The sequence below is a fragment of the Nyctibius grandis genome, chromosome 1 (genome assembly GCF_013368605.1).
Source record: "Nyctibius grandis isolate bNycGra1 chromosome 1, bNycGra1.pri, whole genome shotgun sequence".
Lineage (NCBI taxonomy): Eukaryota > Metazoa > Chordata > Aves > Nyctibiiformes > Nyctibiidae > Nyctibius > Nyctibius grandis.
This window is the reverse complement of record NC_090658.1, coordinates 8,383,970-8,408,955: the sequence shown is the minus strand read 5'-3', so window position 1 is coordinate 8,408,955 and position 24,986 is coordinate 8,383,970. Positions and strand designations below refer to the sequence as shown.

General features: G+C 37.3%; 1 protein-coding gene across 4 annotated transcripts in view; it reads left to right on the top strand.

Annotated features, from left to right (window-relative positions):
* The window catches only part of KIF16B (kinesin family member 16B), a 144,090-nt gene that overhangs the window by 53,267 nt on the left and 65,837 nt on the right, over positions 1-24,986 (top strand). For all 4 annotated transcript variants that reach the window (XM_068395235.1, XM_068395227.1, XM_068395220.1 and 1 more), the window contains exons 13-17: positions 12,828-12,947; positions 13,513-13,564; positions 14,832-14,969; positions 19,214-19,296; positions 19,495-19,583. In XM_068395235.1, the coding sequence (XP_068251336.1) occupies positions 12,828-12,947; positions 13,513-13,564; positions 14,832-14,969; positions 19,214-19,296; positions 19,495-19,583 (482 nt within the window). The remainder of the gene's footprint in view (positions 1-12,827; positions 12,948-13,512; positions 13,565-14,831; positions 14,970-19,213; positions 19,297-19,494; positions 19,584-24,986) is intronic.

Below are 24,986 nucleotides of genomic sequence, written 5' to 3'. Positions count from 1 at the left end.
GGGGAAACTATTCAAAATCCCATGCTCTAGTCATTATGGGAAGCTTGATTGCTCTAAGGAGCAAGATAAGCTGTCCAGAAGCTTTTTTAAAAAAAATCAGGATACCTAGTTGTGGATTATGTTTTGCATGAAGGAATGATATTTTCTCTGTTGTTTGGTTGTTTTTTCCAGTGGGATCCACCTGTCATGTGCTTCTGCAGCTTCTGTGGTGACAGCTTTTTAATAGGAACTCTGAGAAAATCAGGGTTTGGAATATTAATATGGCAATTGCTCTGCAGTATTCATTTATTTACTAATTACATGCTGCAGGGACACTCTGAATTTTGGGGAAAACAATAAATCTTATACTCAGGCAGAGTGACTATCACATAACTAAGAATTATCTGCATTAAAGAGGAGAAGCATATAGTTTCAGTTTTCTGGTGTTCATTTGAGTTGTTAATTGGCCCCTATAGGAAAGCACAGATCCATTTGTCTTTTTGGTTACATGTACCAACTTAATGTTTGTAAGGAAAGCTTTTTCCATTGAGAAATGCAACCGATAATGTGGCAAATATAAAGTCACACTTTTGGGCAGCTGAAATGTAGATGTTTAAAATGGCCAGCTGAATTACAGTAATCCCTCTGCCATTTCCCTGCATTTACACAGTCTTTAATTACGTGATCACATCATGGTCTCTCATTATTTCTTTCTCTGGTTTCAGTCAATGGAGGGATGTTTGCAAAATCCAGCACGGAGTTCTGAGATGTGGAGGGAAGGAGGCTGTGGTGATGGACCTTGATTGGTTTCAGAGTTGGGTCGTAAACACAGAGCATAGCAGAAAGGCAGAGGAAGATTTTAAGGTTAAAGATTCCTTTAACCCAGGGAAATTGTATCTTATAGTATCCCTAACCCAGGGAAATCTGAGAGGGTTTCTTCCTGAGGAATTTTCTTTTGGCCGTTTTCCTTTAAAGTTGCCAGTCTCTGAAGACCTAAATTGATTAGCTAAATTTTAAGACACTTAATTGAAATATGCCTGGGAGAGAATTTGGTTATATTTGGCTTTATGTTTAAATGTCTGTAGTTTTGTCCAAGTATAAGCTGTTTTAGATAGGAAATCTAAGAGTTTTCTCTATTTTTAAAATAACATTTAAATGTTTAATGCCATAGATTGCTTTTGGTAAAGCAATATCAAAGTTTGTCCTGAACTCAACAAGTAGTATTCAGAGGTTGTAAGCTTTTGTTTACCAGTGATATTTTTGGTCTTAATCCACCTGTCAGCTGGTTTTCATTAAGAAAGGACATTGTACATGTTAAATTCAAGCTGACTTCAATGTCATGTAGTCCTGGTTGGCAATATTTTTAAAAGATATTTTTAATCTGCTCCTGACAGTTTATGTTAATGAAGCATTTAAATGAATATTTCAAACACCTAGTCTGCTCTTTATTGAAATAGTTAAAATTAGACCCGTTATGAGGTCTTATTTAACTTCTTTAGATATTAGTGTCTTGGCTGCCTCAAAGGCTTAGGATTGAAAGAGTGGATTTGCTGTCCATCTGTTGTGGTTGGTGATATTTGCTTGCTAGTCCTTAGAAGTCATTGAAAAATGCTACATTGTTCTCCATATCAGTGCATTAATCTTTTATTTTGAGTTCATTTACATAGTGGGATGAATTACCTGCACTAGATCTATAATTTTGAGGTGCAGTAGTACCTGTCAGGAGATGCTGAGAATTCAGGTGCGAGGCAAGGCTGCCGTGATACGCAGCATTTGTGCACTAATGTTTTCAAATCTCGGTAGGGTTATAAAAATAACATAAAGCTTTGCCGCTGAAGAATAATTTGCCTCATTTTTTTACAGTATGTAGATATAACAAATGTCATACCTCCTTTAGTGAACATGAATTGCTTTTTTATTATTTTGTATTAGCTGGCAAAAAGTAGTCCTCTGAAGGTTTTTCTGAGAATGCAAAAAAGATGATAACTATCCGAGTTAGGGTTCAAATCAGTCAGGAAAGTGCAAAGGTCAGTGATTGCTTCTTGAGGTTTGGGTAGATTGCTTTGCGTTTCATCCCAAAATATACACCAGGTTTGTACCTTTAAAAGAAGTGTTATTTTCTGTTAGTAGTTGGCAAAGCTGTGCTAAGTTACTCTCATTGGCTAAATGGGCCCTAAATTTAAGAAACACTCAAATCTGGCAAAGCTGCAATTTGCCAAGAATGCCATAATATACTGTAGTCTAGATTATCTAGATTGCAAGAGTTGTCTCCCCTTCTGTTTTTTTGCCATTTAATTTTAGCTGAACTTACAAAAAATGTGATGGGAGCTGTATACTTCAGTCAATATTTGGAATGACTGTCTGGGCTATGAAATATGATTTAAGTTTTTGGTTGTTTTTTTTGTTCTTTTTTTTTTTCTTTTTTTCTTCCATTAGATATGATATTTCTTCTGTCCTTGGTGTTAGGGACTGATGCCAGGTTATAGACTTCACAGTACAGCTTGTTTTTATTTAATTAATTTTTAAAGGACACTTTTCTTTGGTACAAACAGTATGTGTTTCTTGTGAGTACATTTTGGGGATTATACTCATGTCATCTTGCCCTTTCACCCCATTTGACGTATGTTTATCCTCTATTTGTTTGACCTATTCTTTTTTTTTTTTTTCCCCCTTGTGGATGTTTTCATCTTGCTTGGCATCTATACATGTGGTTCATTATTGTTTATAATTAAAATTGAGGTCCTTCTATTACAGTTACAGTTCAAGCATGTGGTGTCCCCTTATGCCGTTTTTTAAAGCAGTTAAATTACTATATTGGGCTATTGCAAATTAGAATGACTTGCTTGTTTTTATTTCATTGTTAAAATTGTGAAATAAAGTGTAGTTTTATTAAATGTAATTAAAGGACATGGGCATTTCCTGTGTCTCTTGCCCTGGCTTTCAATCGTACTGTAAATGCTGCCATTTAGAGAATTCAAGTTAATTGACAGTATACTATGTATATGTATACAGTTTTCATTTATATTTATATGTACATATACATATCTTGTATACTGTTAATGACAGAATTTGAGTTTGTTTTTAGACATGGTTTATTTCACTGGAATTTGAATTAAGCGAAGATGTATGTAGTTGCTAAGAACAGTTCAGTTTCCCCAACTGAGTTTATCAGCTTTACCAGCTGGTCACTTCATGACGTGCAACCAGTTGCTAATGCCATTTGTGCCAGCTTAAAGCACCAATTATTTTATGCTTTAGGTACACAATAAAACTGATAGTTTTTAAAGGGCACTTCATTCTGTCTTTTTGTAGCATCCTCAAATGTTTGACTTGAGATCAAAGGGAATATATTTTTTGCGATTTCTGACCTTTTAATAGTCCTTTAATTTGCATTAAAAACTTCACGTAAGTGACAACTTGTATTTGCTGTCACTGACCTAGTAAAACCTAGCACATTATTTCTGGGGAAAAAAGTAAGGTGAATATACCTTCATCAATTACCATAAAAGTCATTGTAAACTCCCTTCTTGAAATGAAAGAAAAATAAGTCTGCTAAAATACTACCTAGCAGAACTAAACATTTAAAGCTAAATGCAAATGTTAAATTCAGAACTGCTACTCTGACCTACGTTCACTATGCTGAAGTAAATTGTGGAAGGACTCAAAACCTTGACTCATGTTACCTCGTGAACACCTTAGGTTTGCTGGACTAGTGAGACTTCAATTTTAAGGAATGCTTTTCTTGTGAAGGCTTCTTTAAAATGGTATATTTATTTCTGCAATATGTCTTTCAAAAATTGGAACAATCATAACTACCTTCTTCCCTGTAAACCTGTTGGTTTTTAAACAGTCATTTTCAATTTAATTAATATTTATAATGTCTGTACTCTGTGATCGTTTCTCATTTCTAGAGGTAGCTGGTCCTGGTTTGTCTGCTGAGTACGTGCTGGATCTGGTTCTGTCTGTCAGTGATCCCTGCTAGGAACAGCTGTAGGACTGCTTCTCATCTCTGTGGATGTCAGTAAAGCATTTGATGCTGGGACACGTAGGAAACTATTTCCTTATTTATGTAGTGTGGAGACTAGAATTTAAATACAATAAAAGTGGTTTTACAGAGGGTGTGATGGAAGCGGTGGGTGGTACTGGGAGGGGAGGGAAGTTGGTAGTACTGAAGTTTTTTGGGGAGGTGGTGTTGGAGCTCATTTTTGGGCTTGATCACGTTTAACAATTTCTTTACATGTGTTAACTGGTGAAGTTTGCTGATATTAAAGCTGGGAGACATAATTTGTCAAGCAGAGCATCTCTCAGAAGACAGGATGACTCTAAGGGTTAGAATAATACAAGGGTGATTGATGGTAAATAGTTTGCAGTGCAAAAGCATCGGGACTAATAAGAACTTAATACACCTTGGAAAGAGAGGAGGATGGCATGAGACTTTACTGTCATGAGATGGTACATCCACAAGAAAGACAAATGAAATCTTGGAAGGATCAGAGACATGTTTTGTGCAGTGAGTGGAAAATAGGGGTACCGTTGTACATTGGTGCTGGCAAAATTGCATATACACTGGGAACGTGGCGTGTAAGTCATCAAGGTCAAGGAAAATGGCCTTGCGAGAGGATACGTTAAGTGCCAGGGTATGGTGAACTTGGCCATATGAAAGCAGATGCTTGGGGTTTGGCCTGGTATAACCACAGTAATGAGAGTGGATATGACTGCTCTCAGTAACTATATCAATGAATAAATGCTGGAAAAGGAAAATAACTATTTCAGCTGAATGTCAGTAGTGATGCAAAATACAGCAGTATGAACTGACTATTAGTAAGTTCAGAGCAAATATTTGAAAACAATTTACATTATATATGGAATTTAGAGCCTGAGTGTAATCTATAAAATGATTTATTATGGTATTTGGGAAATGCCCTTGTTAACGTAGGAGGTCACTTTCAGTTCTTTCTCCTCAGGTACAAGAAACATTGCTGGCGTTTTAAACAGAGGTAAAACTCCTGAAGTTTTGCTTAAATTACAGAACTAATTAAGTAATTTTTCTTGTGTTTTGTAGGGCTTACTGGCAACTTTACTAAATTTTTACTATGCTTGCCTCTTAATATTGTGAGCGTAACTTTAATAGTTGGCCATGTCTTCTTTGTAAATATAATAATTGACATACAATGCAATTAAAATTCAGAGTAGTCATCCATCTGTTTATGTAGCACTTTTCTTTCAGAAGAATTAAATCTAGAATTATTCAGATAATTTCTGTAAAGAGAAACAGAAGTCTGTCTGCAGTGTATTCCTCTTAAATTCCCAAATAATTGGGAAGCTTTGAGTGGAAAACAACAGTTAGAAAGCTTGTATTTGGAAGGGAAAAGAAATAATGTAGAGATGGAACGGGGCCATGGTGTACAGCTGTTTTGTACAAGGGTGGTTATCCTGTTGTATAGTTGGAGACTGGCTTTTGTCAGAGCTCTCAGGTACGCTTTTGACTTAGTAACAGGTTGGTGCTTTGCAAGCATGTGCTGTAACACCAAAGAACATGCAACAGAAATGCTTCGCGGGTTTTGCATCAGAGTTGAGGTCTTAGCGATTACAGGAGCTGTGCAGAATTGTGTGCAAGTTGAAGTCCAAGACTAAAGTTAGAGAGGCATTTTCATGAAAGGACAGTTATTGTTTACCAGCGCTGTATGGAATTTAATATAGTTGCAAACAACACTTTTAAAGCTTACATAAGAAGGGAATTGCATGCTGGAGGATCATCTGTCTTAGATAAGTAGGCAAAATATTACCCTGTTTAAAAAGAAAAAGAAGAGGGGGGGAAACATGATGGTAAACAGTATTTTTTTAAATTGCACTGAAAGCTTTCATATTTGACAAGAGTATTTGGTTAACATAGACAAATACATAAATGTATGGAGGGTGATATAGGAAAAATAAAAGCATCACATACCCCAGTGACATGTCTGGAAAATTTTGTCTCTAAAGATAACTTAGACTTCTGTGGAATGCACAGATGGTGCATACAATAATAAGATAATATTTTGTTGAGCTGAGTTCCTGATTATTGGATAATTTAGTTACAGTGTCAAAGCAATATATTAATATGGAAAATTGCAGAATAATTTAGCTTGTGTACTTCAATTGTTTGGAAGCTCTAGTAATTTATTCAGCTAAACTGTTCCTGGGTTTTATTGTATAAAACCTCACTGATCTATAATTTAGCTTGTTTGGCTTTATAATGCGATGACAACCTTCAGCTAAACACAGAAAGGATTTACAGGTTAACAAAGTTTAAGTGAAAAATTGTTTGTGCTGATAAATTGGAGTGTAGTTTCTTTAGTTGTCGGGATTGCGAGTGAATCTACACAGGTTTTTACTATTTAATTCAAATAAAGTGGTGTCCATTTTTGCTCCTCATAAGTCATGAGGCGTACGTTGTTATTAAAATATAAAGCTATGAATGTAGATAACACTGGTAGCATTGCTGTACTTTGTTTATGCCAAGAATCAGAAAGCTACACATTATTAAAGGGGATATGATCTGAATGAAAACTTAGTGTCTGTAGGGTTGTTGGGCTAGACCTTGTAGAAACTACGAAGAAGAAAGAGGTAGGTAAAGACGGGCAATAAAAATAAACCACCAGGGAATTTTTCCTCTTGTTTTGTCAAATGTCAGGAATTATGGAAGGTGTCACAAATTGAAAAGTTGGGGAGGTGGCCAGGAAAGGAGGCATTTCTCTTCAATCAGAAGTGCCGCTTCCATGTTTGCCCCTTCGCTGCACAGATCTCTTGGAAGAGCTGTTGGAGTGAGTCCAGAGGAGGGCCATGAAGATGATCAGAGGGCTGGAGCACCTCTCCTATGAAGACAGGCTGAGAGAGTTGGGGCTCTGCAGCCTGGAGAAGAGAAGGCTGCAGGGAGACCTCATAGCAACCTTCCAGTACCTGAGGGGGCCTCCAGGAAAGCGGGAGAGGGACTTTTTACAAGGGCCTCCAGGAAAGCGGGAGAGGGACTTTTTACAAGGGCAAGTACTGACAGGACGAGGGGGAATGGTTTTAAACTGAAAGAGGGTAGATTTAGATTAGATATTAGGAAGAAATTCTTTACTGTGAGGGTGGTGAGACACTGGCCCAGGTTGCCCAGAGAAGCTGTGGCTGCCCCCTCCCTGGCAGTGTTCAAGGCCAGGTTGGATGGGGCTTTGAGCAACCTGGTCAAGAGGAAGGTGTCCCTGCCCATGGCAGGGGCGTAGGAACTAGGTGATCTTTAAGGTCCCTTCCAACCCAAACCATTCTATGATTCTATGATAAGATAACTCACCAAAAGAAGAAAATGCTGCATAACAAATCATCATATATTCTTACTGCAAATTTGCGTTTAAGTTAAGACCTTCCATACTTCCTCAGAAGACAGATTAAAAACACTTCATTGTATCAAAAAAGCAGTAAATGTGAATGAGAAGTGTTATGTTATTTTTCATGCATAGTAGCTAAATAACTCATTGCTGTAAGAATGTTTTTAAAGTAAAAAATTAGCAGGAGACAAGAGAGACTCAGAATTTGTATTGAACGCAAATTTCTAAGGTATATTTACTGGTAATATACGTTAAGACACTAGTAAATCTGATTTAAAATCAATCTTCAAATGTTCTTGTCCTTTGTGCCCTTTTTAAAGAAAAATTATACTGGCTAAGATTAAATACCCTCGTAAGTGAAGTAGGGTTTGTTCAACAGTACCCAGTTTTGTGATATAAACTGAGACAAGCGGATAGCAACCCTTCCCCAGAGAACTTCCCATGTTTTCTGTCTCTGCAATTCGTGGAGTTATGGAACCACAGGCGATGGATACCCTGTGCCTTTGTCCACAAGTAATTCCCTTTTCTCACTACTTCTCCAGTTCATTTCTTGCGTCTATGTAAATTAATGGTGTCTGCAGTGTCCTTCAGTTTAACAAGGGGTTGCTTTTTGGTTTTGAACTCCTACTGAATAATTTTCTTTTGTACTCCCTCATATAAGAAACAGCAAGTGAGCACTGCTTGTTTGGGAATTCCCTCACTGAGGTTTTGTACACATTCATCGTGATCCTGCCCTGCAGTTACACCTCGTTTTCTCTTTTTTGAAAGGGTTAACTCTGGAAACATGAGCAGTGCAGCCCTGTTAGAGCACACGTACATGAAGTGGGTTGGCCTGGTATAGGCGTATTTTTTCTTGTAATTCAGTAGTACAACCTTCAGCTTCCTGGATTTGTCCAAAACCTTGGCGATGGAACTGTAATTTTAAGTCGCCTATCTTTCGCCATTCTGGGATGGAGAATATATAAATTTCTGACTTCAGTGAGTGAAGTCCTGGGTTTTTCACCCACCTTGATTTTGGACTGAGCAGCTGAGACTGTTTCATCCATATTTAGAATCATAGAATGGTTTTGGTTGGAAGGGACCTTAAAGATGATCCAGTTCCAACCCCCCTGCCACAGGCAGGGACACCTTTCCTCTAGACCAGATTGCTTAAAGCCCCATCCAACCTGACCTTGAACACTGCCAGGGAGGGGGCAGCCACAGCTTCTCTGGGCAACCTGGGCCAGTGTCTCACCACCCTCACAGTATAGAATATCTTCCTAATATCTAATCTAAATCTACTCTCTTTCAGTTTAAAACCATTCCCCCTCGTCCTGTCACTACTTGCCCTTGTAAAAAGTCCCTCTCCCGCTTTCCTGGAGGCCCCCTCAGGTACTGGAAGGTTGCTATGAGGTCTCCCTGCAGCCTTCTCTTCTCCAGGCTGCAGAGCCCCAACTCTCTCAGCCTGTGTTCATAGGAGGGGTGCTCCAGCCCTCTGATCATCTTCATGGCCCTCCTCTGGACTCACTCCAACACCTCCATGTCCTTCTTGCTCTCTTTGTATAGCCTCTTTAATGCCATGTATCTGCTGGATTTGGAAATCAACATTTTCAGGTGCCTTTGAATTCTGAGCAGTATGGAATATATTTTTTCTGTAGGTATGAAGCATTTTTTCCAGTGATTTAAAGGGAATGCAAAGTGTACTGAATACATAACTGGAGGAAGATCAATTAAGAATCAAGAGCTTCCCTTGTGTACAGTTTACATCTGTTTATTTTATAGAGAGCTTAATGTTAGTGCCGGGCCACTGAGTATCTTCAGACATTTTTGTGAACTCGGGATATAATAGCATATTTTCAATGAAATCAAATATACCCAAAGTACCTGTTAGTGCAAGAATCTGCTCTAGTATAGTCTGGTTAAATATTAATGCAAAGACTTCTGCTGTTGCACATTTTTACCCATAATTTCTTTAATTTGGTATTATGCGTTTTTGCATAATTTAAATATAGACATCTGGACAATTTACTTAGCATAATGTTATGTTTTACTGAAAGTGTCTGCACGGTATATTCTCAGGACTGTATGCCAGCAGCTAACTGCTCAATATTTAAATAAAAGAACTGATTTTTTGTATTGAAAAGTGTAACAGAGATTAAACTCCTCCAAGAGGTTCTGGTCATTAAAAGGACAGTGTACTAATTATATGTACTCTTTAATATGTGCTGGGCCAGTAGCAGCGTATGTTTCACTTTACTGATAGGTTGGTCAAGGAATGTTAGAAATGTCTTTTGGGCTTATTTTCTTTTTTAATTCAATATGCTGTTAAAAAAGTAAACTTGTGTGATTCCATTTTTGTGTGTGCTTTTAAAGAAACACATTTAAAGAAATGCTATGTATCTTAGAGATATTTTTTTATCACGGACAGTTGTATATGATGAAGATTAACTCTACGGCTCGAATAAGTACTTTACACAAAGATTTTGTTCCTGAACTACTGGAACATATCTTAGCTGCAAGCTTGGAAATGCCTCTGTATCCATTAATACAGCAATAATACATTGATGGAGAAGGGATGAGATTTCGCAGTAGCTCTTACATCTCTCACAGAAGTGTTAATGAATTTACTGTATCAGGATATTTCTGACTGCTGAGTCAGAGCTGAATTCAGAGAGACCATCATTTAAATATACAATATGATACCCTTGTTTTAACTTTGACTCAAGGAAGTGTGTTCTTATGTACTGACTCAGAATTATTTTCCGAGTTTCTACTCTTCAAATGAGTCCATTTGATCTTGCAGCTCCTAAAGAAGAAAACCTTTTTTTTCCTCCTCACACAGTAGCCATTTATATTAACTGAAGTGCTCCTTTGTGGGTAATAATAGTCTTGCTTTATTTTCCACAGTTTATGAACGCATCTTAAATACTGAGGGAGTATCTGTACAATGTTCTGTTCAAGGATAATTCAAGCTAAGATGCATGCAGTACGTTCAGCTTTCTTAAACTGTACCTTGAGGTTTTCATAGATTTCTGAATTAGTATTTTTTTTAATCGGGACAGTGACCTTTCCTGCTCTTGTCATTTGACTTAGGGATTCACTGCTCTTTAAAATTGTGTTGCAATTGTGTGAAAGCGAATCAAATCATGGATTAAACCTAATAATTTCTCTGCCTTATAATAGCTTACTGACCTTAGTTTATTTCAAAAGAGGTTTGTCTTCCTTTAGAAACACCCTTCCTATGCCATCGAGGATGTAAGAGGGACAATTTGGCTGCTTCTTTCTGGCTTTTTTCTTCTCTTTCTCTCACTGTGGGAGAACAGAGTAATAAAGATCTATTGTTGATGAGGTTTCTGTGATTTTGGTATGGGGCAAAAGGGCACAGTTTGGCATTTGGAGGCTTCCTTGCAGAAGCTTTTGAATCTGAAATTAAATTTTAAGCCAAGTGATTAAAGTTTAGCAGTTACTCCAGATACCTGATTAAGATTGAGGATTTTTAGTAAATTGTATCTGAAGATAAAAGCTAATTTACAAAAAGTATTAGAGCAAAAATACATTACAGTTAATCACAGCTACTGTCTGCTGCATTTATTATAATACTTTCATCGACAGGCTGCATTCTGTGTGTGAATGGTAGTCATTTACAAAATAAGCGTTTAGAAACTCAATTAATTTGTGTTCTTTAATTTTAGATCTGAATAAATAAGGAACACATCTATTTTAATTCACAATTACACATGATTTATTTCTGAATATAGTAAAAATGTGTTAAATATTAAAAGACTGGAAAATGAATAATAATTTTTTTTCTTAATTATTTGTGAGATATTTTTCTCACCCAGTGATAATTTCTTTGCCTCCTGGGATGTCTATTTTTCACACAGTCAGGGATGTTGGCAAATGCTTTGTTATGCTGGGGAAAAAATGTTCAGCTCTTAATATTTTATCAGTTCCATCAGGCCGAAGGTGCCAGCAGTTGTGTAAACGGCTACTGGTCCTCAGTGTTTTAAGTCTTCAACCTCGTCATGTGGGAACATTATAAATTATGTATAACAGTAGATGCCACTCAATAAATATTTAATATGTGATAGGTAGTTTTGACTGAAATTACTTTTTCACTCGAAGGATGATTTAAGCTGTATTTTTTGGTTTTATGAGGTGACACTTTTATAATATCGAGGAATAGCTGGGTGCATTTTGAGTGTCAGAGAGCTGCAGGGCAACATGAATCACAGCATTTTTCTTTCTTCCTGAATGCTGGAGAACTTTTTAATTTATCTATGACCAGAGTGGAATTTCCTGGTTTTGTTTTGGAGTGTCGTGCGTATGTTGTGTCATCGTCTCGTCTTGCCCAGGTGTATCCATACCTTAGGATTTTTTAAACAGTATCAATATTGATGACATTTTGTACTGTGCAGGGAAATGAGATACTGCATCCGTTTTCTTCTTTCAGATTTGTCAAGTTGCTGTACTTGGGAAAATACATATAACAATCTAACTGTTTTTCTTATGAACAGTGTCTTGGTTGGCTCTGGAGAAGGCATACTGGTGACTTGGAAAAGGAGTAGTCACGCTGCTGTCAGAAAAGCTATCTTCTGTATTTACTAGCACCAGGAGAAAAGTATATGCCTTATAATATACTTGCTGACGTTGCCTCTCCTTCCTGGTTTGTCAGTCTTCCTTGCCTCATAAGGGCTTAGCTGTTTTACGTATAAAAACACATTAATTTTGAAAGGCGGTGTGTGTACGCATTCAGTGTCTCTGTTGATGTTATATTCCATACCTAGAAGCCAATAGAATTTGTTTCAACTTAAAAAGTAAACTTTATAAATACTAAAGCTTATTTCAAAGGTATAATTAATTTCTCATTTATTGCATAGGCTGACTGATCAGTACTACGTCACATGATATTTTATCCAAGGTTGAAGTCTCCCTCTTGTAAATGATGCTTCATCCTACAGGTGGCTGTACAATGTTGCCCAAAGGAATTTTGAAGGATGGAAACTATATGCTGCAAACATTTCCTAAATTTATTTACTCTTTTTAGTGCTTCTCTTACATTAGATGATGTTTTAACTGCTTAGACTTACTGAGTTTTCAGATGTCTGGCGTTTTTATTGTGCAAGGTTCAATTTATTTAAAGGATTGCCAAAGAGTTTTTAGTTTTCTATTTCTTTAGCTGTATTGAATTCTGAGGAGTTTTAAATTCTTACCATTATGCAGGGTGGTACATAGCTTGCTTTTAGACAACATTGCTTTGTTATGTTCTTGATTGTTCTTCTTTATCTGGTATAATTCAGCTGTTTGTCTGGTTCCTTTCAAATAACACCTTCACAGCCTGAACAGCAAGCTTGGAACACTCAATGGAAATACAACAGTCGCATTGAAAATGTAAAAACACAGAAAAACCCGCTTTTTTTTTTGGTGATATTACAGAGAATGTCACATTAAATGTGGTTTAGAAAGCGAAGGAAGAGCACTATTTCTTACATATACTAATAAATAGACTTTTGTCCTTTACAGGAACAAACCTTGGCCCTGAGGAAAGAAGGGATAGGTGTTGTGTTAGATTCTGAACTGCCTCATCTCATTGGCATTGATGATGATCTGCTTAGTACTGGTATCATCTTGTACCACTTGAAGGTAAATACACATCTGTTTCTATAGCCTTTATATGCCATGTGATTTTTTTTTTTTGGTAGAAAAATTGTAGTATTAATTTGCTATCTAAATATAGCGCTCATTACGTTTCTCCACCATAGTAAGAAAAACTCGTTACATTTCTCTGCTATAGTAAGAAAAGCTTTTAAGACATTGCAACTGATTCGATTAAAATATCTGTTAATTTACTGTTTTGGTTTATTCTGAGGGTCAACTGGTTAACCAGACATAGCTGTTTAGTATTCCTACCCATGTATATTTTTTTTTTATTCATCTCATTGTAAAGCTTACTTGAAATCCAAATCTAGATTAATTGCCTCAAAACTACGAAGGTGGTTCTACACAGGACAGTTGAGACTTGAATTTGATAATAATATTGTATAATAATGACTGTGAAAGCATTCTAAAAATGCTACCTGATTTTTTTTCATGTATGTTTAAACATATATTTCATTCAGGTTACTCTGAGAAAGTGGAAGGATGACTTATATCTTTGTGGGGGAGGGAGACTTCAACTGAAGATAATGTATGTTTCTCTCTTGATTAGGAGGGCCAAACATACGTTGGCAGAGAAGATGCTGTGACAGAACAGGATATTGGTATGGAATTTGGCATTTTTTTACATTCTTTCTTCAGTTCTTTTTCATTCTTCTAACATCCCAATATGTGAACAAAGCTTCATATTTTTTCTTTTTCAGTTAGCTGTCTGTATGTGCTTGCATATTTTAATCTTTAGAAAATCTGAGAGCTGAATTATGTGGGATTTGCTTCAGAGAGCACGACTTCTAGAATAGCTTGTGGGCTTAAAATTTATTCATATTCATATACTTGTTACTAATTTATTTCTTGCTTCCCATGAAATAGCATCCTGTAAAAATACCATCCTTTTTAATACAGCACCTGTCACAATTACTGCACAGTCATTCTCTTAACCTTTGTATAATGACAGTATTTTTATACCTAAAGCAGTCTTTGGACTTTAGATTTGAGTTGAAGGAAATTCTGGAAGTTGGTAAAAAGTAGGTAGGCGGCTTCTACTGATTTTTCTTATTAACTTCTTAACAAAGCAACTAACTGCCAGACCTGGACTGCCCTGTCACATGTTGCTTGAAGACAGTTTAATTAAATAAACTGCATCCTTTAATTCTCAGATGAGAGACTGAGAGTAAAATAGCTTAGTTTGATATATTTTTGTGGATCAAAAGATTCCTGGATTAAAATTTCTATGTAAATTTCCTGAAACTAGCAAACTTGAGTTATGTTGTGGTCTTAAACAATACTACAGGTAGGGATAATCATACATTTGTTGAAGAAGAGACAGAAGGTGGTATAACTGATGATAAAAGGCCACAGGAAGCAGCATAACTGATTGATAAAAAGCCTGAATATGATAGGACATAAGAACCCTATTTCAGCCATTCTTGTTAGTCTACAATCACAGATTATATCTTGTCTTTTTGGATTTAAGCATGTTGCTTTAAGGTCAAGAAACTTTCGTTATTTCCCAGAAACTGGTCTAAACACCCTTGTCTCTACAAATATGTAAATTTTACTTTCTTGTTTGCTATCAGAAGGAAAGAAGCATTTACTAATCTGGTGCTAAAACATAGGAGGAAAGGACATTACACCAAAAAAACCTGAAGCAACCCAGCACACTTCTCTTTCCACTACAATAAAACAATAAACAGTCGATATTTAAGGCATGCAGGATGTGATGAAGGAAGGAAAAAACAACATTGTCTGGAATGAAGAGAAAAGATACTCTCAAATATGTACTGCAATATGTCCTTAATAAATAAATATCATCATGCTAATCTTGCTAGTTGTTAAGAGACTAATTATGTTATTTTATTTCTTTGTATTTAGTTCTTCATGGCCTTGATTTGGAAAGTGAGCATTGCATCTTTGAAAATCTCAATGGTACTGTGAATCTGATACCACTGAATGGGGCGCAGTGTTCTGTGAATGGTATTCAGATTACAGAGGCCACACACCTAAACCAAGGTATTACCCAGCATAATGTAATTTTTGATACAGCATCTTTATTTCTTTCTGGCAACAGCACTGAAAAATCTGTGTGTTTATAAAGGTGTTATTGTTTAATTAATTTTAATTCAGTTTCTTCTCATCTGCAGCTGAAAATGATCAGGAGAGCTGTGGAGGTTTTGTTCTGTCAGAGTTGCCATGTGGTGAAAAGAGAGAGATTTCTTTACTCATTTAAGCCACTTCATAATCCTGAGTATGAATTAATAGTTACTGTTTGATTTCGTTCAAAGTGTATTCATAAAGTGAACTCCATGGCAGATTGCTTAGGTTGCTGTGATATTAAGAAAAAGAATATTGGTCTCTATAGGACTAAAATAACGTCAGAAACACCTCCTCCCCCCCTCCCTGAGCTTCAGGCCGGTCCTACTTAGCACTATTGCCAAATCCTCTTGTATAGCAGGAGATTCAGCTGGAGTATCTATCTGTTCACTGCAGATGTAGGGAAATGACAAAAAAGGGGAGGCTAAAACTTATGGAGGAAGTTTAAAGAATTATAATTTTAATATAAAAGCTTTAAAATCTGGAAATGAAAAAGCAGCTGGGACAGCTGGAAACAAAGGTGTATTGTGTTGGCCTGAAAAAGACTAGCTAACAAGTTAGCTGGTGAGTGCTGCAGCAGAGGTTTGGGATGTCCTGTCTTCCAGGAGCACCCAGAATATCATCCCATTTAGCAATGAGCCGAAGACCTGTTCAGGAGTGGGGCTGTGACACAGCTCAGCTGCTGAAAAGCAATGTCACTTTACATTCCTGGAGAGAAGCTTTCAGAATAAGCCTATTCTAACAAAGGAAGAATGCAGTGTTGAACAAGGAAAGTCTTGCATCTTTTCTGAACTCAAACAAGTGCTTCAAAAGTCTGCTTTCAGAAAGTGAGGAGTTTTGGTGTAGAGAGGGGATGTTGATTTTGTAGTGTCTGTTTCTTCATGTAAAATGAGACAATGTATGCACTTGTTTCTGTTACAGATACTGGGATGGGGGGGGCAAGAAAGCCCCACCCCCTTTGTCTTATATCTGGGTAAATCCCATTGATAAATTGTCAGCAGTAGAAACGTTGACATTAATGGCAAATAACACTGTAAACAATAAGAACTACAGTTGCAATGACTCATCTTTACTTTATCCTACTGCGTTTCAAAGGCAGTAAAGATTTGATGTGCCTCAGATGAAAGTAGGAGTTTGGATGCTATTTCCCTCTTCCAGGCATATGTAACAACTTGATTTTTGTACTGTAAAGAGTGGAAACATGACTTTTTCCCTCCCAAATTTCTGTCTAAAGAAATTTGCAACTCAAAAGAAGGGGAAAGGGTTGCTTAGAGTTACTAAATTGTGAAAAACAGCTGCATAAGCTGACCTGTAGGCTGTGTAACCAGACTGAGTCTGAGAGAAAGGTGGCAGCTATGACATCAGGTGGGCAAAAGTGGTGAAATAACTAGTTTAACAACTTGTGCACAATCCATGTGTCATAGCTGTGTTAGCATTTAGTCTCACAGCATGAAGCGCCAGCCTCCTTAAATATCTGCTTTAGGTAACGCTGATTAACTGCTGATATATTTAAATGTTTCTGTTCATCATTTCTAACCGTTCATTTGAAAATGTGTTAAATTTTTAGACTGTCATGGAGTTTGGAAAAAAAAAAAGAGGCATAGTAATTAATTACCACTTCCTCCTACAGATTGTTTCTAGCATTTGTGAATTCTGGCTAATGTGGCCTTTTTGTGCAAATGTAACTTACTACAATATTTTTTACTCTTAAGAACATATGGTAGGATTTCTAAAGGTAACTGAATTAGTAATCACAATCAGAGTTTGTCCTTTACCTTAAATTTATCCTCAACTTAAACCAAACTTTCAGTTTTTTAGGCCGAACTGCCAACCCTCTTGTGCTTAACGTAACCTCCCACTGCTTGTTTTTTATAGTTAATTAAAAAAAACCTTTTAAAAATGAAAAAGTTACTTTTAGAAATTTGTAAGATCTTAATTATAGATACATTTGTTTGCATAGCTCCAAATTATTGCTCTGTGTAGGTCAGAGATTGTTGATGACAATCAACAGGCTTTCTTCTTACATATATATATATATTCCCCCCTCCCCACCCCCCCCCCATGCTCTCTGGTCATTTATGTGTTGGAGTCAACCAGTTAAATTGTGAGATCACAGCTCCACAAATGATAAAGACTTTTTTGCTTATTTTTTGTTGTTGTTGTTCTTAGTACTATCAATGTATTTGACAAACCTTTTTTCTTTGCCATTTAACATTCAAGGAGAAGAAGAATTGTTGCTTAAAGTAAATAAATGGAAAGCAAACCCCATAGCAAATCCACTTAGGTTTCTATGATGACATTTACGCATGCATTCCGATGGGGAGCTGCATTGTACAACAATGGACTATCGAACCTGGTGCTCAGAAAATATTTGACTGCACAGTTACTCCAGACCTTTTTTTCCCTAAAGAGGCTTTGATGTTGATGTTTATCTAAGTTCTGTCAAGTGGGAATTAAGAGTAGACTTTTTCCTTCATAATAGAATAATACAAAAATGATTGTAGGATCAGAGAAGTACTAAAAGATAAACCTAGGAGCTGTTCATGTGATCTGTCATCTGGGTTTGGCTGTCATGTGCTTGCTCTTAAGCCTCTCTCTCCTGTTTTCTTTTAAATTAATGAAGTTAGGAACACATATCTATAACTGTATTCATTCTGAAATTGTAATTAATTTATTTAAGTTGCTTCCACCTAGTAAAGTGGTCAAAAATGTTTACAATTAATTATTTTTGTCTTCATTTGAAAGTAACTGAAGGAATGTCATAGAAATTCTCACTGTCACAAAATTGCCTTCCAGGCAGTCAGCAAGAGTGGAACAGATAAATGTTTGGGACAACTGTGAGCATATGAAGCAGTGGTAGACTAAAACCAGTTTTAGCCCTTTCCCTACAGCAGTCATGACCATCAGGGATCCCTTTTAATATGCTTACATAAAAAGTATGCCCAGCGTACTTCTCGAAGGAAAAGTCATCATGTAAATTAGAGGTGGTATCAAAATGACTTTGCAATACAAACCTACATACAGATTTATGAAAGGTAATTCTTTTTAAGATCAGACTGAGGTAAACTGTTCATGGTTCAAAATTGAGGTGGTGTGTAGACAGCAAGAAGTGATTTTGTGACTGTAGTGCTTTTTGCCATTTATCTGCCAAGACTGGATTACTTTATTTGGGTTGACATTCCTAATTAAGCTAATTTTAAGAGGAGCATTCCTTATTAAGGACAGCATTTCATTTTCAGATGGTAAGAATTTGTTTGTAGTGAAGAGGCTAAGTGCAATTTTTTCATACTGTAAGTGTAACAGAGTCCTTTTTATTTTTTTAAAATGCTTCATACCGACCGACAGATAAATGCTTGATTCTGTGGTGGTTAACTTGGAAGACTTCCATGTTATGACAGTAAGGAGACATCACTGACAATATACTTCTTAGTAGGAAAGTATTAATCCTGGTGCCATTGTCTTTAAAATATGATAAGACTTGCCCAGAATATCATTATTTGTGACCCGTACCTTAACTGATCAAATACAAAATACAATAATGGATGTGCATTGAGCAATATGAATTATTCAAGGTTCTTCCCTCAGAAAATAACTATTGGGTATAAAGGTCTAATAATCCCGTTTTGAGTGATGATAAACTTCAGTGTTGTTCCACATAGCGAAGAAAAAGATAAGTGGGAGTACAAATTATGGAGATCTGGAGCTTTCAGTGTAGGTAGATTCAAGCCTGACTGCGAACAGTAGGGGATGGACAAGTTCTTAGTCATATTTATGGATGTTCCTGTAATATTGTACATACTGGTGGCTTCCAAAGTAGAACTGTTGAAGAGTGTGTAGATCAAATTGGGGCAGCTGCTTCCACTGCTTCCTCTACCTATATTTATTGTTTAACTGAACTGCATGAAGATGATTGACCTTTGTGTGTGTGAATGTGTTTGTGTGTGGTTGGGATTTTTTTAAGTAGGAAGAAGAAGGAATAAACTGTACACATCAGTTAACGTAGTTGTGACTATGCATTGTTATACACTTGAATTGTCAAAATGCATTTTCATTTTGTTCTTGCTTAATGTAAATCTTTGCTTACGTATTGTGTGTCTGAAAAATTACTTGGCATTTTCAGGTACACTGTGTTGTCAGTGAAAGGTGTGTGTTTTTCTCATCAGGTGCTGTTATATTACTTGGAAGAACCAATATGTTTCGCTTTAACCACCCCAAAGAAGCTGCTAAGCTAAGGGAAAAAAGGAAGGTGAGATTCAGTCAGCGTTTGGGGAAATTTAAACCTTTTCACAATTTTTTTGCTGTTATAGACTTACCTTGATTGTTGTAGAATAGTTTTTTTTTATTTGCTTCACATACATTAGTTAATATTTCATCAAGTGAAACAAAGTAAGAGTTTGTAAGCACATCAGTGTCTAATACATTTCTCTTTATGGTCTGTTGTTAGAGTGGGCTGCTATCTTCCTTCAGCTTGTCTATGACAGATCTTTCAAAATCTTGTGAGAACCTGTCAGCGGTTATGCTTTATAATCCAGGGTGAGTATATTCTAATATGCGGTTCTTAAAGTTGCACCCGTTCTTCATTTTAGTAGATTGAATGTTCCAAATGGCAGTAACAGAAAATACTTTGTTCTCAGGTTAATAGTATATGCTTGTTAATTAATGGGCTTCTGAATGAAGCCAGAACTTTTCAGAAATGTTATTTGAACTAGTCCATGCTAGCAAATGGGGTGAGGGGACACTGAGGAACTTTCCATCCTGCTTAAAACTTCCTTTTACCTGGGACTTCTCTACTTAAATGCAACTGATAGACCTAATACAAAGAACGCTGTAGTAACTGGAGTCTGGGAGACAACATTTGCATTATAACCAAGGCAGTTCAGCACAATAATAACGTGGCAGATTTTACGTTTATGCTTTCTTCAGAATTACAAGTTAACCATTTTTCTTGAGAAGAGTGCATTGTAAACTGAAAATTAAGGTTTCTCGATTTCGTATAATACCAATACAAGCATAAAAAGGCTGGGAAATGAATGTCTTATGTTCTCATCTATATACCTCCTAGTAGGTGGCCAAGTTAGGATGTGGAAAACAGTTTTATTCTCCAGTTACAGTGACATAGACTGCTTATTGTAGAGAAGCTGTTTTTAATGTTTTTAGCAGTGTTCTTAAAATGACACAGAGAATTGATGGTGTTCTGTTCTGATTTTTTTTTTTTATTTTTCAATAGCTAGTGCCTGTGTTTTGAATTGAGTGTGAGATGAGGCATTTTAATCACCTGTGTGCTTTTGAAAAATTGGCTGTAAATTGAATTACAAGCTTGGATAGTGCAGCTTTATTCCTGAGTTCTACTGTGGGGTTGCTCTTTATCCATTAGAAATTGGGAAGATTGGACAGGTAATAATAACTTCAAGTTAAACAATGCCTTAAATACAGTGAATATGTGTAATAGCACTGCTTCAAATGTGACTGTTACTCTTCTGCTACTGAGCTACCTACAGACATCTCGAGATAGTGAGCTAGTTGCTCATAAATTACATCTTTTTGTCAGAGATGAAAGAGAAGGTCAAAAAAGTATATGTATATTTTATTATAGCTTTTCAGATAGTTTGATCTAAAAACTTCTAGTGACAGTTGCTAGTATTGTATTTGTTGTGGGCTGGGGAAAGTTCCTGGCTGTTCTTTGTTACCTCTGGTTTTTAGTATTTCAGATTTGCAGCAAAATATAATGACATGGGCAAGACCCAGTTGAAGGTAGGGTTAAGAATGATTCCGTGCCCAAGGAGTTCATACGGACTTCACATAATGCCAGATTGCGTCTTATAGAGAGGATTTTTCCCCATGACCCTTAGTAAAAAAAAAAAAAAAACAAACCAAAAAACTACAAACAAAACCCAAACCAAACACAACCCCCAAAAACCCCCCCAAAAGTCTGGAGAGTTACTTGATTGTCTCTATGATGAAGTAGACTGCAGCAAATTCTTCTTTTTTCCCCTAATATATTTTGTGGAATATAGCTCTTTTTTTCCTTATCAGTTCTTCAAACATCTCGCCTTGCTTTCCTGAAAATGAAGCACTGTCAATAATATAATTAAGTTTTCAATGTATGCAACGATTTTTAGAAACACTACCATTTTTCCCATCTAACACTTCTTGTAACTTTTATTTTCCTTTCTTGGGTGTGATTATGAGAGCACTGTTGCTGTTGAAATAGAGGATAAGATGAGGTGAAATACTCTTCATATTCCTGAACGCTTTCATGCCTGTGTTTTACTAGACTATAAACTATGAGCGTAGGGTTAATTATTGATATTCTCCTGTTAGTCTGCATTCAATTAATCTTTGTGAACTGGCTTGCAGGAATAGATATTTTGTCCTGCTTAATTTGTAAACACAAGAAAGGATTATGCTTAATGCTCACCTTACAGGAGGAATGCAGGTCTGCATGTCTGTCACTTGTTTGTTGAGCAATAAAACCTATCTGAGGTTCTTCCATAGTCACTGTTATGCATATATGTTTTTTTAAGCAAGGAAGCTCATGGTTGCGTATTCATAATTTTAATTCTTACCCCTATCACAGAATCACAGAATCACAGAATGTTAGGGATTGGAAGGGACCTCGAAAGATCATCTAGTCCAATCCCCCTGCCGGAGCAGGATTACCTAGACCATATCACACAGGAACGCGTCCAGGCGGGTTTTGAATGTCTCCAGAGAAGGAGACTCCACAACCTCTCTGGGCAGCCTGTTCCAGTGTTCAGTCACCCTCACCGTAAAGAAGTTTTTCCTCAAATTTAAGTGGAACCTCCTGTGTTCCAGCTTGCACCCATTGCCCCTTGTCCTGTCAAGGGATGTCACTGAGAAGAGCCTGGCTCCATCCTCTTGACACTTGCCCTTTACATATTTATAAACATTAATGAGGTCACCCCTCAGTCTCCTCTTCTCTAAGCTAAAGAGACCCAGCTCCCTCAGCCTCTCCTCATAAGGGAGATGTTCCACCCCCTTAATCATCTTCGTGGCTCTGCGCTGGACTCTCTCTAGCAGTTCCCTGTCCTTCTTGAACTGAGGGGCCCAGAACTGGACACAATATTCCAGATGCGGCCTCACCAGGGCAGAGTAGAGGGGGAGGAGAACCTCTCTCGACCTGCTGACCACACCCCTTCTAATACACCCCAGGATGCCATTGGCCTTCTTGGCCACAAGGGCACACTGCTGGCTCATGGTCATCTTGTTGTCCACTAGGATCCCCAGGTCCCTTTCCCCTACGCTGGTCTCCAACAGGTCTGCCCCCAACTTGTACTGATACATGGGGTTGTTCTTGCCCAGATGCAGGACTCTACACTTGCCCTTGTTATATTTCATTAAATTTCTCCCCGCCCAACTCTCCAGCCTGTCCAGGTCTCTCTGAATGGCTGCGCAGCCTTCCGGCGCGTCAGCCACTCCTCCCAGTTTTGTGTCATCAGCGAACTTGCTGACAGCGCACTCTAATCCCTCATCCAAGTCATTAATGAATATATTGAATAGAACTGGTCCCAGAACCAACCCTTGAGGGACTCCGCTAGACACAGACCTCCAACTGGACTCTGTCCCACTGACCACTACTCTCTGGCTTCTTTCCTTCAGCCAGTTCACAATCCACCTCACTACCCGATCATCCAGACCACACTTCCCCAGTTTAGCTGCGAGGATGCTGTGGGAGACCGTCTCTGTGGTCTATCTTTAGATGCTTTACCTATGTTTAAAACAATAGATGCTGTACCTAATAATACCTAATAATACCACATAATACTGTGTGTTGCACACACAGTGCAGAGGTAGGTGTTGACCTAATAGATCAGCAATTTAAAAAAACCCAAACAAACAAACAAACAAAACCCCAACAAAACACCCCCCAAAAAATGAAACAAAACCCTGAAATATAACTGGTTTTACTGCTTTTATGACTGCTGCAAAGACAAGGTTGGCTTTGAAGTTTGCACTGCAGTCTAACTGAGCCTAGGTCTCACAAATCAGTAGAAGAAAGCATCTTCCATAATTGATGCATCTTTATGGAAAGCAATTTGGCAACAGCAGCTTTTCAGCTTAGACTGTGGTTCCATGACAATTTCAAATTTATTTATGTTGATGCTAACACTGTTTTCTTTCCATCTCCTCCTTCATGACAGCACTGGGGTTTTTCTGATCATGTGTTGAGCTTGTCCCAAAGAGGTAATTCTGCAGACAGTGTTACTTTAAGGGGAACAGGGGACTGGGGTAAATGCAAATTAAAGAAAAGAATATGTTTTGAATAAAGCAGAGCCCAAGCATTTAGGCCTTAGTAACAATTTGAAGCCAATGACGTGGTATTTGTAAAGAGTTGGACGGCTTGCAGAATGCTTGAGCTCTGTACTTCCAGCTAGGAATGCTGCTTAGCAAGTAGAGTGCTGCAGTGGTTATTCTTCTGAGTGGTGATTGTGTTCAGCCTGGGTAAAACATTCAATAAATCTGATCTCTGGGTGTCAAAGGCAGGGTAGTTGTACCCAAGGCGTTAGGTGGGGGCAAGCATCTTGCTTCCTGGAAAAGTGCAGATGGAGAAGAATGTCCTACACTAAATGTGGTTTGGATTTTTTTTTTTTCCCATCAGGAACAATGTAGGATGTGGTCCTTTGGTATGACCCTTTATTACAAGAGATTGTAGTATCAGTTTCTCGTAACATAATGGTATACTGCCCACCAACAGTGTAGACCTAGATTCAGTAGCTGGCCCTCTGGGGTTTTTTATGCAACTTCTGTAGCTTACTAGCATTCTGTCTATCGTTAATTTAGCACTTTCAAGACCACCTTTTCTTCCAGTTTCAGTATTGATAACCTAAAGGCTGGCAGCTAAGCTTGCAATTTCTGTAGGCTGCAATAAACAGCTTGTAAGATCTAGCATCTTTAGCAATCAATGGCAGAAGAGCCTGTGGGGTATTACCTTCAGTTGTTGTGAAAGCAGATAAATGATGGGTCTTGCTTACTGTATCTGTATCTTTCCCATGTGAAAATCAGTGTTATCTTTAATTGTGTTTTCAGATGGGTGGTCTTTGTGTGTGGCTTTTGTTGTGTGCATGGTTTTTGTTTGGCTGTTGATTTCCCGTATGCGGAGATAGTTGCATAAAATTTTGGCTTAACATGCAAAATTCTTTGTTCTGCTTGTTCCCAGTCTTTGTCTTTAATCTGTTGTCATGCAACACTGCTTCAGATAATAAGCTTTGGATAAAATAGAATTTTGCACATAGATCTATGCTGAAGATTTCATTTGTGGACCTTTTGTAAGCTACATTATACTGTGACTCTAAACCCACTCATGAGAAACCTTGGTCTTGTCATGGATTTAGCATGGGCGTTTTTGTTTTTTGTGCTTTTTTTTTTTTGTTTAAGATTAATCTCATAAATTGGGCTACTGAGTGGCATTGTGACATCTTTGTAGTCCTGACAGTGCTCAGTCTTTCCTAATAGATGTAGTACCAGATCGCACTTTTGTACTGTGTAAATGAAGCTATTGTAGTACTGTGCTAGTAGAACTGACTTCCTTTCTCTGCAGCTTATCTACGCTGCTCTTATCACTAGATTTGCCACATTTTCCAGGAAAATGGTGACTATTTAATTCAATACTGATCAGATTAAGTTCCTTTGTGGTAGATTTACAAAAGAAGTAAGAGTGGATTCTGGTCTTTAATATCTGTGTGTTTCTTTCTTTTTAATTTCAAGCTAATATTTTTTCCTATTCACAATAGTGCTCACATTAATAAAGAGACTAGAGGTTATGTGAAAAAGATTTTTATTATAGATAGACTAAACTGAAAACAACAGCCTTGCATCTGTGCTTTGTAAAACTGGCAGTGATTTGTTATAGCCAGTGTTTTTTTTCGTGATGCTGAGATTTTTTTTGACTAGCTTCTTAAAGAAACAAGGTTTCTG